The sequence below is a fragment of the Rhipicephalus sanguineus genome, chromosome 1, assembly GCF_013339695.2.
Source record: "Rhipicephalus sanguineus isolate Rsan-2018 chromosome 1, BIME_Rsan_1.4, whole genome shotgun sequence".
Taxonomy (NCBI): Eukaryota; Metazoa; Arthropoda; class Arachnida; order Ixodida; family Ixodidae; genus Rhipicephalus; species Rhipicephalus sanguineus.
In genome coordinates this window covers 101,038,748-101,055,101 of record NC_051176.1, presented here as the reverse complement: position 1 = coordinate 101,055,101, position 16,354 = coordinate 101,038,748, and the positions used below count along the sequence as shown (strand labels likewise).

The window sequence follows — 16,354 nt, the reverse complement described above, 5'->3', positions numbered from 1 at the left end:
TCTCATAAATATTAATATTTATAATATAATATTTATCATAATAATATAATTTATAATATATATTCATTATGAAAGACATTTCACAGACAACCATCAACATAAACTTCAAAAAACGAATAAATAATAAGATGGGTGATTATCGAATGTGCCTTGAAATAACCTTATCAAACCGATAAAGCCCAGTAGCACATTAGAGAACTAACCACAGTCACATATAACTGCTGCCAAAGCAGCAATTGATAATTCGTATGACATTAAAGGAATTTCGGTCATTTCCACATTTCACCACTAGCCTGCATGTCAAGTTGACCCCCCCCCCCCAAAAAAAAAAAAACACAGCCAAATGAGCTACATGCTTCATACGCCAGTTCTTGTTGCATAAATACGGTCAAAGCCGATGAAGCATACTAGGATGATAGTATACAGATTGTTTCTGGTTTCTTTAGGGCTTGCCAGCTGGTCAGACTTTGTCTTTAATTCCTAAGTGCTGTTTCGGAGCAGGTTTCAAGCAATTACTAACGAAATCGCAGTTTGAAGCAGCATGTATTAGCATTTCTTTTTTTGGAGCAGTTTGGAGTAATTGGTGCAGCACTTCCATCACTGCACTTTCACCTTGATTTGAGTGGGCCAGAAGTGCTGTGCTCAGGTTATTTATGTAGTCATTTATTTACTTATTTGTTAATTTATTTCATGCATTCATTTATTTGTTTACTTTTCTTGGCTTCTTTATCTACTTATTTATTTGTTTATTAATTTGCTTTCTTTCTGTTTATTTTGTGTGGACCAGTAGTGATCAGTAGTGGGGTTTGCCCGATTTCTGTGGCACATACCTGCTAGGGTTTTCATTTGAGTAAGTAACTGTTAAGAGCGTGTGTATCTGCCCTCTCCCTTCACCTTACCAGGGCGGAGGAAGTCGTGCTGAAGAGGCTTCGGGCAGCGATGGCCCTTACACTGGCTGTCATCTCAACGTGGAACTGGTCGCATTTACCAGTGGGTGCTACGTGTCTGCACTGCTCTATTCCAGTGATGCAAGCAGATGCATATTATCTTATTATATGGACATGCCAAGGGTTACAGTCGGAACGCTCTCATCATCTCCTACAAGCCGGCCTTCACTACAGTGACACGACCACTTATGACCGCTGGATACATATGTAAACAGATTCCACAAGACACTGCTTCACTTCATACACAACACTAAGCCACGCAAAGCTTGGAACAGAGAAACTGGATGATTCTGAAGACTAATCTGGTTGCTTCTAGGTTGTTTCTAGGCCTTAGCTAGGCAATGCAAGTTCTAGGTTGCTTCTAGGTTGTTGCTAGGCTTTAACTAGGTGATGCTAGGTTGTTTCTACGTTGATCCTCAGCGCAGAGACGTTCGACTTAAACCACAGACAGTCAGACACGACACGGTTGTCCAAACTCCGGGGACAGAAACTCGCCCTGCAACCAAGCATTCGCACCTCTCATAGATCTAACAACCACGTTGTCGTTGGCATAGGCCTTCCATCGCTTCGGGGTCTTCTTGCAGCCACCGTTGCCTTTCCCGTTCCCTAGTATTCTCTCGTACGTACTCTGGGTCTTCGGCTGGGCGCCGTTGCTTTGCAGCCATTTGTTCGGCTAACTGTTGCCTTCTTCATTTTTAATGGACCAGTGGCAAGCAGTGGGATTTACCGAATTTCTGTGGCACATACCCGTTTCTGCACAGCCATTTGTTGGGCTAACTGTTGGCTTCTTTTTTAGTAGACCAGTGGTGAGTAGTGGGATTTACCCAATTTCTGTGGCACATACCCGGTTATGACGATAGTTTTCTTGATCGACTCTCAAGGAACGATTTACTAAACAGCTTCACTGTAAAAAAAAAAGGTAATTGCTAGGTAACTAATAATAATATATCTGGGGTTTAACATCCCAAAACCACGATATGATTATGAGAGACGCCGTAGTGGAGGGCTCCGGAAATTTTGACCAGCTGGGGTTCTTTAACGTGCACCTAAATCGAAGTACACGGGCCTCAAACATTTTCGCCTCCATCGAAAATGCAGCCACCGCAGCCGGGATTCGATCCCGCGACCTTCGGGCCAGCAGTCGAGCGCCATGACCACTTGACCACCGTGGCGGGACAATTGCTAGGTAACTGTTCACGGAGTTATGGTATGTTCATATTATTACACCCAGGGTCACAGTCATGTCAACCAATTCGCCCAGTTCATTTAAGCTCAGTTGGGTGGCCCACGGCCGCAGTTTTTTTTTTAATTTGTATGTAAAGGCCGTTCATGACAATAACAGTTTTCTGTTGAGCAAATTCACGGAGTTTCGAATGCAGGGTTCGTACAAGTTTGCAAAGCGAAAATTCAAGGATATTCAAAGACTTTCCAGGAGCTGTCGCAGGTTTTTCAAGGACTCAAAGCGGCATGCAAAATTGGAATTTTTTTACTTCACTTTGCAAGTCCTAAACAAGTACCAAAAAAAAAAAAGAAAAAGAATCTCGCAACACACAATGAACTCTTACAACAGCGGTTGAGATTTCTCCAGTATAAACTTGGTAAAGGTGAAGTTCACCAAACATATTCAAAACATTCAACGTAATGTTATTTCACTTATACAAAGATAAATAAATGTATAGGAGGTATGCACTTGATGTTATCTGCGAGGAGCACTAGCAGCAGGGACGTCATTTTGCAGGTCCCCGCACTTGCCGCACGCGCAAAAAATTCTTAGCACGTTCTTGAGCGTTTTCTTTTTTTTTTATGTAGTTTGGAAGGGAAATGTCGGAAGCCATCAGGAGAGCGCGAAGCACTGTGCTAGAGAGGCTGGAAAGCTATGTGAGCACAGATTTTGCCTTCGCCACAGGTCTGCCTGGCCATGCCAGACCCTACGGCGGCGGTGACATCACCAGAAGAAAGCACGACTGATGCCAAGTGACAAGTTTGGACGTTTCAGTTAGCACCCCTCTTCAGCGGTTGCTGGACCTTATTTCTTTGTAACGCGCTCATGCTGCTTAGACTGAGCGTTTGAGCAGTTACCTGGTGTAGATGTGGTGCTGGCGTTCTGCGTAACTGAGAGGACATTTCGATGTCACCGCTGTGAGCACACCGTCTTAAATGCACATCTATGTTTTTGTGGGGTTTCTAACACAATCATTACTGCTGCACACAATAAGCTGCCATTTCCAAGTCAGTGGAAAATCATATAGTAGCGCGAAACCATTTTTTCCTCGCCTCATCCAAGCCGCACCAAAAGCATGGAGGCTTCCCCGGCGCATATGTAGCCCTTGGCGATGCCTCGGTGGCGAGCAGCGCGCCGCGGAGGAGCTAGGTGTCGGCCATGCCCACCTTTCAAGTCACGCTGTCTCCGTGCGATTGGGACGGCCGGAGAGAAACCTGCCGGTGCGCAATCGCGGAGGCCATGTTCCACGCACAGCAGTTTTCAAGAAAAAAAAAAAAAAGATATCTAAGAGCGTTGGGTGGTGCACAGTCGACACTTGCAGCGCGCTGCTCGAACACAAAGAAGTAAAAACTGTTGACAGTTGCTAGTTCACAGTCGTCCTGTGTATACCTGTCCGTTCTTTTCAAGCATCCCTTGTGTTAAGCAGCGCGCTGCAAGTGTCGAGCTGTGACAGTTGTTCATTTGCGCTCATCTTGTGTGTGTTCTTTTCGTGCGTCCTTTGTGCTTGAGTGGCACGCTGCAATATCGAGTTGCTTGCCGTCATTCGTGTGATGTTCTAATTTCTTGCTATCGCATTCACTACTTCGCTCTCGCCGCGAGACTGACTTTTTTTTCCAGTGCGTTTCTGCAAAACGGGACCATGTGCGATCGCGCCGCATTAGTGCTTCTGAAATGGGGAGTATGTCAGGTCAACATTCCAATCTACCACATTAAGGAGATTGCAATGTCGATATGAGAGTGCACTGCTCAGCAAATTCAAGGATTTTCAAGGACGGGAAAAAATTCCAGGACTTTCGAGGGCCTTGAAAACGCATTTTTCAAATGCAAGGGTTTTCAAGGATTTCAAAGACCTGTACGCACCCTGCGAATGGCCTAGTTATATACAGCTTCGCTGTAAAAAAGATGGAATTTTTCAAATCATGGCAGTATGACACACGAGAGTAATGAATAATTTCTGGGGTTTTAGGTGCCAAAACCACAATTTATTTATGAGGCACGCCATAGTGGAGATCTCTGGAAATTACGACCATCTGGTGTTCTTCAATTTGTATCAACACCACCCAGCACACAGTCCGGACCCGTGATTTTCAGGTCATGGGAGTAATGTAAAGTATTGGAAAATAAAAAATGCCAGGCATGCGCGGAACATGCAGCACAGTCCCCGCGAAAGCTGCAGGAGCAGCCTTTCTAGAGCCTGGTGTAAACTCTTGGGGCGACTATACAACATCTGTAACGCAATTCCTTGACGGAATCATGCCTGTATAGGGTCTTTTTGCGAAGAAGTTCACCAGCATGGCTCTGTGGTAGAATACTCTACTGCCACGCCGAGGGCCTATGTTCAAATCCCGCTCAATCCTGGATATTTTTTTTATGGTGCGCGATAGCAGTTATGGACACCAGTGGCAGCGGCGGCAAACGATGCCACCAAAATCGGCTGTTTCCATCTCATAACTACTTTTAGCTCTCGTCCCGTCCCTATATGCTTTGGTAACCTGGCACTATAGCAAGGACAGGTGCTACAAATTATTAAAAGATCTGTTTAAAGACACCCTTGAAAACTACTGCCACCTTATCTGTAGAGGCCAGTTTGGTTCTGTAGCAAGTTTGGGCCTCAGTCATGCTAGAGTTGTGACCAGCAGTCTTTTTTTTTTTTCAAGCACAAGCAAGTAAACTTGTGCAGGTAAAGAGCCAAGCTCAGGCAGAGAATCATGGCCTGTGCAGTGCTCTAACAAGTCCTCCACGCCCGAACACCCCTTGAAAGATTTATTACTGCAACCACATGCCACTGCTCCGGACATGCTTGGTTTACCCACCATAATAAAAAAAACTGTGTGTGAGAGGAACAACAAATTTTTTTTTCCGGATGAGAGTGGAATATAGAGAGAAGAGATGAGATCACCGGGAAAGTGGTACAGTGTGTAAGAAAGTGTGAAGAGACACAGGGAGAGTCTGTGGAGCAACTGTGAGAGCAGAGTTCACGGCAAGGCACATCACACACACCGGTAGTCCTGATTATACAGAGTCAGCACAGCACAGCTGGGCTCTCTTGAAGAGAGGCAGGTGCACTGGTGGAAAGCACCAACGAAGGCCATCAAGATAAAAATTTTGTGCCCGAAGGTGCAGGCAGGGGATCGCTCTCAGTAGTGCAAAAGCTGCTGGTTGAGCTGAATGCCGGACCCAGGCCGTAGAGATGCCCGCAGTACTTGGCATCGTCAATCTGGTCGTTGAAGAACACTTGCCTCATCTTGAAAAAGGCTCCAGCTGTAAGCAAGCTGTCACTGCCTGCCTGATGTTGTTGACCAACACGTTCTACTTGAAGTTGGTTAGCCACTTCCTGTAAGCCTCCTCGGAGGGACCTGCAGCCCCTCATGAGAAACTTGACATCATAGATGACTGGGAAGAAGATCTGCAGCAGTTCAAAAAACTCAACCTCGTCGGCGGGCAGGTTCTTGTATGTCAACAACTTCAGCAAGTAGCCAAAGTCGTACCCACTATGAAATGTGAGCCACCGGACGTTTTCAGAGAAGACCACACCAGAAGTCATGAAAAGCTGTGCAAATTCGTATGGGTCAATGCCTTCCTCACTGTGCTTCGCAAACTGTATGCCCGAGCTGACTAGCAGTTCGATTGAGTCTTGTGCATACATGTCTTCATTCAGGTTGAACTTGAAGTTGAACTGCCAGGTGCAGCAGTCTGGGGCTTTATTGCCAGCTTCGTCAAGAAAGGTGAGACCGAGCTGGATGATCTTGAGTAGGTCTACGTTGCACCGAAGCAGTTGATACTGGTAGTCTGCTGCATTGCGAAACTCCCCGATGGGACGTGCCACGACGCCTGGAAACTCGGTGTCCATAGCAACATAGTTGTACTGCTGCACCATGTGCCTGATGGTGTGGAACGCTTCCTCAAGGTTGGAGGCCCACACGTCTTGGATGGTAACAGGCCCGCAGCAGGCCACAGGCCCACTTCCTCTGCCACCATTGTGGGCTTGGGGGTTGAACACGGCGTAGGGCGCAGGCATCATCGCTGCATGGCCAGGGTTGCGGCCTCCACCTTCAAAAGTACGACGTCCACTCCCATGCATAGCTTGGCAGGAAAAAGTCATAGTGCAAAGCACAACACAGCTTTTGTGCTGCAAGAATCCTTCACTCTCTTTATCCTAATTACTAAGCTACAAACGCTACCTTTCTGAATGGTTCCAACCTGATGCTGCCAAAATATATTAAAGGGACTGACAATGTTGAGAATGCGCTATGAAATTATGGCGTAGATGAAGAAACTAGCACAAAGATTCACATTAATCAGCATACCTTTGTCAGTCCCCCCCCCCCCAACAACGCTTTACTTTTGATCAAAAATCAAATCCTACCAATAACTGTGCTCTTCATAACCTTTTGTTTTTCTCCTTGCACTAGGATACACATAACCTTTGTAGAAAAGGCTGCAATGCTTTTATTATGCTTCTAGACAACATCTAGTATGCATGGCCCAACACTTTTGAATCACTTGGACTTTCATCGAAACTTAGATTATTACATCTTTCGTTTTCTCCTTATGCTTTTCGCATTTTTTAAAATGCCCAACACTAGATGTACGAGAATGTTGAATAAGATAAGTTGAAGCATTATTTAAGAGCCTATGTACACTTGTGTAATCTTCTACAGTACTTGGCTTGTTATATACTAGGAATAATGAGCTTCTGTGCTGACCAGACTTTCTCAATCTGTTTATTTCTCTTTATTAAGGAAACTGTTCACAAACATTGAATAGGAAAACAACCATTGACACCCAAGTAAACTTTACACAAGATGGTGAAAGGTTTCATTTAAGTCTTCATGACAAAGTCAGGATAGTATTCCGGAAAATATGGTCTCATTTGTCTGTATACAAGTTGACAATATTGTTTCCTAAAAATTAGCACTAGGGCTGCCACAGCCACAAATATTTCCTCTGTTTGTGAAACCTGCTATACTACATATTGTTTATACACATATTTTAAGCTTTGCCGTCTTAACCATCAATCACCAGTGTTGCAAAGTGTATGAATGGGTCTCCTGGAGGTGGTTGATCTTTCTGCAATAGTTGAGGTGGTTAGGAACTTCAAGTGGTACAGAACCATTCAAGCTCTTTGTCAAAGAACACAACGATGTCATTGCTTGAGTTTGCATTTCCAAGCGTTTTTGTGAAAGGTGCATCGCCTTTGGAAGTAGGCTATGAAGCTCATTTCACACTGCATTCTCTTCTTATTCTATTCAGATGCACCATGGGGCATGTCGGTGCTTTGCTGCCCTTGCACATGACCTCACAAATGGCATTATCTAGAGCTGGTGGAAAGAGTACACAGTCAAATCAAGAAGTAACAACTGTGCTTACTGAAACTTTTTTTAAACATCCAACAGGAAAATTTTATGAGAGATTTTACTGGGGCAAAAAAAAGAAAAAGTGACCAGTCACTAACATAATTTGTCAGTCCCTTTAACAGAATAACCCAAAGCTTGTCTCGAAGGCACACTACAGACAAACAAATGAGTGCAGACTGTTATAACTCCCTTAACCTTGCCACATTTGTTGCGTATCTCAATATGACTTAGTGGCAAAGCACAACACAAATGAAGGGGCCACCGAAATACTCCACAATGAATGAAGTTTATGCAAGGATCCTTGTGCTTTACAGGGTTGGTGAGGGAGACTTGCAGCACCATCCAATATAACTAGCAGGACTGTGTTTTTTTTTCTTTTTTTCATTAGGAAGGTCACAACACTTTTTACTGAGTTCAATATAGCAACCTTACTCGGACACATTCGGCAACAGGAACCAACTGCTTGTATTTACAGCATTGTCGCCAATGAAATGCAGCCAGCTGTTTTAAGTAAACATAGTAGCATTTGATGCTTTTTTATGTCATAGGAAGGAGCTAGATATACTGGGCAGATGAAGCATCACAAGAATGAAGGGGGATGTGGGAATAAACAGAACAGAATAAACAGAAACACCCAAAACTTATCAAATTAACAACAGCTCAAAATTCCTTCATTTCCTTTTTCTTTAAGCACTCCTCACACTTTCATGGTGATAGAATAATATAATGATAAAACACATGGCATGAAAACTAAATGCATAATTTACTAATTACGAAATAACTGCAAATTAACCTTTCAGCTATTACTTAATGGCACACATTGCAATTTACAAATTGTAGACAGCGAGTTTGCCCACTAGGAATATAGTCAAAGAATAAGGCCAGTTTTGATATAAACGTTTTGAAGGTATGCAACAAAATACATTGGTGCGCCATTTACTTTTTCTTTCTTCAATGTATGACAATTAATTTTAAAAGTTATAAACACTGCATTTTTATCACAAGGTTGGCACTGTTCATTCTCCGTCGGTGTGCCTTAAAAGTCACAGTCTTGAATCCATAAACTTCAATATGTACACTGAAATTAATTTTTGTTGTCTTACGTGGGAAAACCACAACATGATTACGAGGCATGCCGTAATAAATTACTCTGGATAAATTTTGAGCCCCCAGGGTTCTGAGCAAGCACCTAAATTAAGTACACAGCTGTCCTTGCATTTATATACACTGATGTAATCAGCTAGAAGTTGTGAGTTAAAATATGTTAATTGGTAGATTACTTATTCTGATTTCTTGCTCCAAGTACTGTCTGCATTTTCGAGTAATGCTATATGCCACAGACAATTTCCAAAAGTTCTGCTAACTACAAAAAATAAATAAATAAACACCAATTATATTATTCCATCTCTTGGAGCGACCCTGCAACACCTTTTATGAAAGTTGGGAAACATAACGGCTATTGCACATTGTGAATCTCCCAAAAAAATGCTTTTCAGTGTGCCTTGTACGAGTAATTGATGGGCATCAAATATTGCCCTTGGATGTCTTGAAGGTGTCATGAACCCATTTTCCAAGTAATCATCGAATGAACTCAGTATCGGAGTATCGCAGTTTATTACCCCACGAATCAATTGCTGTCAAAATTTCTCGAATCCATCAAGAACGAGTGAAGTTATAGGGATTTGTCGCACGCTTGAAATGCTCTCTCTCTTCTCTCATCCCAGTGAGCGCGCAGCAAGCTACATAGGGAAGGATGGCACGGGGAAAAGGAGTTACGTCAGCGTGCATGATAAAACGCAATCACTCTCTTATGTTGTTATTCCTGTGCGCACAGGTGTGGTTACTCTAATGCTAGCAGACTACGGAGTGCGGCGCCAGCATGTGGCGGCACCCCCTGGCAAGAAGCGCATGTGATCCAAACATCGCTGTTGATTTCTGTCGGCTATTAGCCAATAGCATGCTATCTACTGGTTCAACATCAAACAGCAGGCACCAGAAGCTCCGAAGAGAGAGCAAGCCTGTGTATGAAAAGAGGGCGCCTGAGAAAATGGCAACTTCGCACTCCGCCTCTAAACTCTCTTTGCCGCGCACAACTGCAAAGGCCTCATAGCATTTGCTAAACTTCAATAGAGTGTTATAAAGTAGTGCTGGCTGAAATTTATCACTGTAGCCAGACCTTATAGCCAATCTTTTGCTTCTTGCAGTTTTCATTTATGTGCCATAGGTTTGCACCGTCTGAGGTAAGAGCAGGTCCTTCAGCACAGCTTGAACCATATCTGTGCCTCAAACAATAAGGTGGCAAACCAGCCTCATCAGCGATAAGCGTAAAGCATTACCAAAATCCAAAATTAATACAATTTTGACTACATGAAGATGACTGCAACTTGCTTGGAGAAGAAAGTGAAGGCCAAGTGTTCACTGCCATCAACACATTCTTGTGATGTATGTTGTACATAAGGGTGCAAGTGCACGCAGTGAGAACTTTCAGAGGGTTTCGCAACCTTGAGCCTCCAGGCTCATTTCTGGCCATCATTTCTGAATTTAGCATTTCTGGCAGTAAGGCCCAAAATGCTAAATTTAATTTCCTTATGTTGCTTTCTGAGTGGACATGTATAATTCCATTTGTCAAAGTCGAATGAAACAACGGTGTTGCTGAGGGTGTGAACTCTAGGTCATGCCTGAAGAACTCTAAGTCATGCCTGAAGCATGATTAGTCACGAAGAAATCTTGTCACCAATTCCACTATTTTGTTGATTGTTATAAATAAAGGTGAACTTTCAAAAGTCAAAAGCAGCCTATCTTTTGAGCAGAATTGTAGGCTCTCCGCTACCTGTCCTGGAAGAGCAATTACATAGGGTGTCCATAATAGAGCACAGCACGGGCTCGGGCCTACCCGAAAACCTGGGCCCCGCCCAGCCCACGGGCCGGGTAAAGTTGTTTTAAAGGCAGGCTTGGGCCTGTACCTCTGGGCTTAGGGCCGGGCCCGGGTTTCAGGTGGCGGGCTCAGGTCGGGCCGGGCTTGGACTTTGCTCAGTTCTTATTTTATCTCAAGGAAATGCTGTCTTTACGTGTGCCACACTATTTAGAGAAGTTTTCTGAGACAAATACAGAAATTCGTTTGCTTATTGCACAGAGCTACTTGACTGATGTGAAACGGGCGAACTAAACGTAAATAGACCAGACGCTTATATAGTTAACATCTCACTGATATGTGCTTTATTTACATTTGTTATCATTTTATATCCCAAATGTTATTTTGTAATCGCAGCACTAAATGTAGTAAACTAATTTATACCTATAACTTATAATTGGAAAAGCGATCACAGAGTTTCAGCTGTCCACTAAAACAAAAGGTCTGCGTGGAGTATCGTTATGTAAAGTCTCTATAGAGAAACGTTCTTTTTCCGTGGCTCTGTCACGGCTCCCAGTGATCGTGTGACGCGAGATGGACATGCACAGCCTGCTTTGTGTACCCACACTGCTAACGTCTGAGATTTCATCTTGTTCCGCTATGGTGCGAGAGCTACATGATATTGCCGCAACAGCGTTGGAATGTGCAGGAATAGCGTAGATTCATTAAACAAGATGTGGGGCAAAGTATATTCACTGGACGAAATATCTGGCTTAAAAAAAAGAAAAAAATACAACGCCAGGCCTGCGCAGCACAGTCGCAGGGAAAACTGGAAGATCGGCCTTTCTAGAGCCCGTTCGAAACTCTCTAGGGGAAACTAATACAAGTGCACATGCAAGGTATCCACTATGCCGCAAATCATAATTTTTGCGATTTAGGGAAGCACGCACTATGCCATTATTCGTCTTTCTGCGGTGAGCGAAGTGCCCACTACACATCTGTAAGGCATTATGTGCACTTAGTTGATGCTGCATGTGGCTGATGATGATGAAAAATTATGGTTGAACGCTTTGTTATGGGTAGGAAGCTTTAAACCACACACTATAGTTGTGCGATTAGCATTGCGCGACGCCTGGTTGTTATTTTACTCTTCTGCCACACTATATATTAGACATGTTAACGCGATTCCTTGCCCAACATGACGCCTGTATAGGGTCTTTTTTCAAAGGAGCTTCAAGCACCAGCGTGGCTCTGTGGTAGAATACTCGACTATCACGCAGAGGGCCCGGTTTCAAATTTCATCCGGTCCTGGATATTTTTTCCTCATTTAGTTTTTTCTTATTTCGTGTGATAGTGGTTACGAACACCGGTGGCGGCGGACAACTACCCCACTGCCGTTGTGATCCGATAACAGCTTTCGCTGTAAAAAAAAAGAGAGACAATTATGAATTCCGTGCCGGGTGATGTCCCCTTAGCTCGAACTGCACCCAATGAGAAAAAGCATCGAGAAGCTTATTCACGCCTATATCACCAATCTGGAATGAACCCCAAATATAGACAGAAATCTTTTTGTTCACCTCCTGCCATTCCTACCCGTGTAGTCCAACAGCCACCTTCTACCGGTACAACACCGTTATGAAGGCATACACCATTAAATAGTGAAAAAAGAACATTGCACAATCCGTGCACAACTGAAACCTACGACGAGAAACCCACAAAGAGGAGCTTTATGGGTGATATTGAAGAGTAGCACGGTGTTCGGGAACGAGCTATATTGATTCTGCAAAGGTCCGCAAAGACATCTGAAATTTGCTCCAGTGGTGAAACCCAAGAAAAACGAGTGCCGACGCCTTCACAACTCGCAGGGCTGATTTTGTGCGCCCCTGCGGCTACCGTAATCAGCGAGAGCAACTTTAGCGCTGCACGATATGTGATGCAATAGCGAAGGGCGTGCTTAAAGCCGGAATCTCTCGATAATTGGTTTTTTCGCACAATAACGTGGGGACGTAAACTGTAAACTATGCAATAAAAAACTTATAGTCTAAATACTAGCAATGTTGTGATGCATGAAAATAATGGTACCAAAAATAGTGTTTTTTTTTTTCCAGCGGTCCATACGACTTTCAAAAAGTACACGTGGTGCACGTCGTTCGTGATAATTTTTATCTATGTTCGCATATTTACAGCAAACGTAATAAATTTTGCTTTTTTTCCCTCTTATTTCTCTTGCTGTGGGAAGGTGCTACTACGTTGAAGACAGGTGCTACATGTCCAGAAGTGTGTACCTTTGGGTTTGTTGGTAGAGCATGCTGTAACGTTGAATAGAGTGAAATAAAAAACAGAAATGGAGCAGAGCGTTCTGTTCTCTGTCCCCTATGTTTTTATTGGGCTCCCTACTGAAACTAAAGTCATGCTGCAAATCACTTTCCTTGCTACAATATCTACTACAAAACATTTATGATGATTCCGATCTGTATTTGCAGAACAAAATAGGTACAGTATGCCGCTGCCGAACAAACGTTCATCTTACTTAGTATGTCCACTCAACTATTTCCACCGTGGGACCCTTTTGTACAAGGAATTACCATAAATTAATGTGTACTTGTTAGCAAAGCATGCGCCAGAAAAACGTAGGTATTTGCTACTTAAAACGTCTTGCTGTCAATTCCATATGCGAGCAACACCACCTCGATTACAGGCGCGGGCCCATGTCGGGCGCCATCTGCGGTCGGGCCGGGCCTGGCCGGGTAAGAGAAACTTTTTCTCGGGTTCGGGCTGGGCCCGGGTCTCGCTTGGAGTCACCGGGCCGGGTTCGGGCGGGTAAACTTCAATGACTGCCGGGCTCGAGCCAGGCCCGGGCCGAAAATCGCGGCCCATGCAGTGCTCTAGTACATAATAATGCCAGCTCTCTCGAGAGATTTATTCACTATGTTTAAAGGTGTTGCAGGGCTCCTTTAGAAGAATATATATTAATTACAGTCAAGCTTACAAACACAAGCACAGCGCCTGAATGGCTATATTTAACGTAGCATTCAAGCATTCAATGTCTAAGGACTTTGCACTGTTATGTAAAAAACATGACAATAAACAACTAATCCTCAATTCCGCAATGTGGAACCAAAATTGATGCCTCTAGCTTGGTCAGGATTCAACCACTTATTGCAAAGGGGCTACGTCGCCAGGGGGCTGACAAACTTTTTTCACTCTCTCTTTTGATCCTTGTATGCTTACCACAAATCCCTGTATCTCCTCCATGCCCCATTCTATTATGTCATGAGGCTCTACAAACGATGCCACAAAACTCAAGGCTGTCAAGCAATTAAGAGCCTTAGCGAAAACTTCAGCATGTGACGAGTGAAGAGAAAACATGCTAGCCATGTGGCTGTCTCAGCATGCTAAGAGCATAGGGAATACTGTGGAAGCCACGTGGTTAGCAGTTGAATGAATAACAGTATGACACATGAAGGAGAGTGAAAGGCAGTGAAACTGTGGGACGCCTCTTCCTCCTTGACCCTTGCAGGCGGCCACCATCCCATGAACCACGCCAGTACATTTCGTCTCGCATCTCTGCTGATCACTGCCACAGCATAAAGGAGCCCCCTGTGACGCAGATGGCGCAAGTAGCCTTTGCAGGATCTGGCAATTCCTTGACGTGCAGATGTTAACTTTTTACACTTTAAAATGAGTATGTACATTAAAGCTTTAGAAGATACCATATGTGCTTCTCATGTAAATGGATGACAGAAAAGTACAAAAACTTGGAAAAACGTTTGAACATGTCCTAGCTGACATCCAAGTTGGCCTCAGAGAATGAAACAATGTGAAAAGTTAGATCACAGTGAAGTATCCTCTCCTAAAACCACACAGAGTTAGTATACAAAGTAATCTTGCAGGAATTCATGCTGGTAGTAGCTATGACATGCTCAATAATTTTACATGATGAAGTAAAAACACGTCATCAACATTATCAAAAGTCACGGCTGAGGTAAATTTACGATGTTAAATAGCAATAAGATGAAAGCTTGGGCCGCATTGATCATAAAAAGAATATAAAGAGCTCTACATGCATTTTTTAATCATGAGTGCTGCACCAGTGAAGATAAGAGAATGTAAAACAAGCATGAGTGAATACCTGCGAGTGTGAGTAGCCATGACTATAGACGTGAGTTAGTGCTGGTGAATTTATGCAAGCACAAGTATGAATGTCAGTGAGTACCTGTGATTACCAGTAAGCACAAGTGTGATGAATGAGTGCTTGGTGTGAGTGGACAATGACTGGGTGCAGGTGAGTTGACGTGACTAAGAGCGCTGCAAGTGGTATGAGAGTACCACTATTAGTGAATAGAAACATTTCCCTATTAGTTTAAAAATATTTCAAGATGTCAACTACACCCAAATATGTAGACTATAGAAAAGTGCGATAAATTGCATAGCCATGGGCATAGTATTCATGAAAAATGGGAAACTAGATGTTTGTGCTGTTTGACTGTCCTGCATACATAGGCATTAATGACTGATTATTAACGGCAAAAGTCGCCTCTAAGATGTTTTAATTTGGTTTTAAAGTAAGCATCAGTGCTCATTTGAGTTGGCAGCACTTTGCGACATTGCCACTGGCAGGACAGGGTCAGTGGCAGCTCAGGCTATCTGTGGTGTTTCAGCCATCCCATGAGTATTGTCAAGATCAAAGACCAGTTTGTGGGGTGCACACAATAGCACGAATGGCGCCTGATGGCAGCTATTCTTCCTCGCCTCCCTTGCTGTTGGGCTGCTCTCTAGGTGGTTCTGGCTGCTAATGCCAATGGCGTTTTAGGTACTATAGCAAGGAAATTTGTTTTCTTTTTTGGGGGGGTGATTGTAGACAAAATTTTGACAGGAAAATGTGCTGGTGCGTCACCCTAGCTGATATTTCAGTACCCATGTTGTGTCATTTTTGTTCCCTCATGTGGGGCCCCAATTTGAAAAGCGTGCACTTAATGTCACTAAATTGTCAGTGCGCGTGATCTTGTGGCACTGCACCGCGGTGTGGAACTGCTTTCTTGTATTCTGGGCATGTGTTTTTAAGCAACATCGAAATAAGGTGCAATTAATGCTAGCATTAATTATACATTCCTTGAAACATTTACTATTCAATTTCATGATTATCAGACACAAAGCTATATTAAAGCATAAAAGTCAGAAACAAGAATTCCGCTGCCAGGGGTCCTTTAATGAAGTCGAGAGTTATGAACCCTGTCTGGCGTGATGAATACACTAAAAGAAGGGATCCATTCTTTTAGTACTCCTAATATTTCTGTGAATTCAAAGTCGGCTAACTGTTCCTCATAGTCCGTTTGCGTTTTAATGCTAAAACTATGAAATACTAGAATTGAACATTTTTATTAGTTCTAAAAATGAGATACAAATGATATCTACTGTTTTCTGCCTCGTTATTCGATAATTCATTCAATATTAGTTTTAGAAATTAAAGCAAAAAATATTTTCAAAAATCTATTAAAAGTATTCGACATTCAATTTAATTTTCAAAACTATCTCTTCACAAACCTCTAGTAGGCATGTGATAGCTTGCAAGTAGTGGGAACAAGCATGAGTATCATCTGAGTGAGCAGGCGTGAGGAGTAACATGGATGACTGCTTGGCGTGAGAATACTATGTGAATATTAAAGTGGTAAGGATCATACGTGCACCAAGAAGGTTTGTAACATGTTCCATGAAACTGATAACCTAATTCGTGTTATATATAGGGCTCCGTGTTTTCGGAGTTTATTTTTCTTGAAATTCAGAGGGTGTTTTGCGGAGTTTATTTTTTGGGAGGGAGTTTATTTCACGTAAATCTCCAATCCTCCTAGTTTTGAAAATTAAATTGAATGTCGAATACTTTTTATAGATTTTCAAATATTTTTTTGTCTTATTTCTAAAACTAATATTGGAATGATTAATTTTGTGTTTAATTTTGCATTTTAAGAGTTGTTCCCAA

At 43.0% G+C, this 16,354-nt stretch overlaps 1 protein-coding gene across 1 annotated transcript; it reads right to left on the bottom strand.

The window, feature by feature from the left end:
- Window positions 1–5,260: 5,260 nt before the first annotated feature.
- LOC119394497 (CCR4-NOT transcription complex subunit 7) lies at window positions 5,261–5,815 on the bottom strand. The gene has a single exon (XM_037661806.2). The coding sequence runs from the start codon at window positions 5,813–5,815 to the stop codon at window positions 5,261–5,263; it is 555 nt and encodes a 184-aa protein (XP_037517734.2).
- Between the last annotated feature and the right edge of the window lie 10,539 nt (window positions 5,816–16,354).

What these genes read in the sequence shown, in the direction of transcription:
- LOC119394497 (XM_037661806.2), bottom strand. Translation starts at nt 5,815, where the DNA reads ATGTATGCACAAGACTCAATCGAACTGCTAGTCAGCTCGGGCATACAG.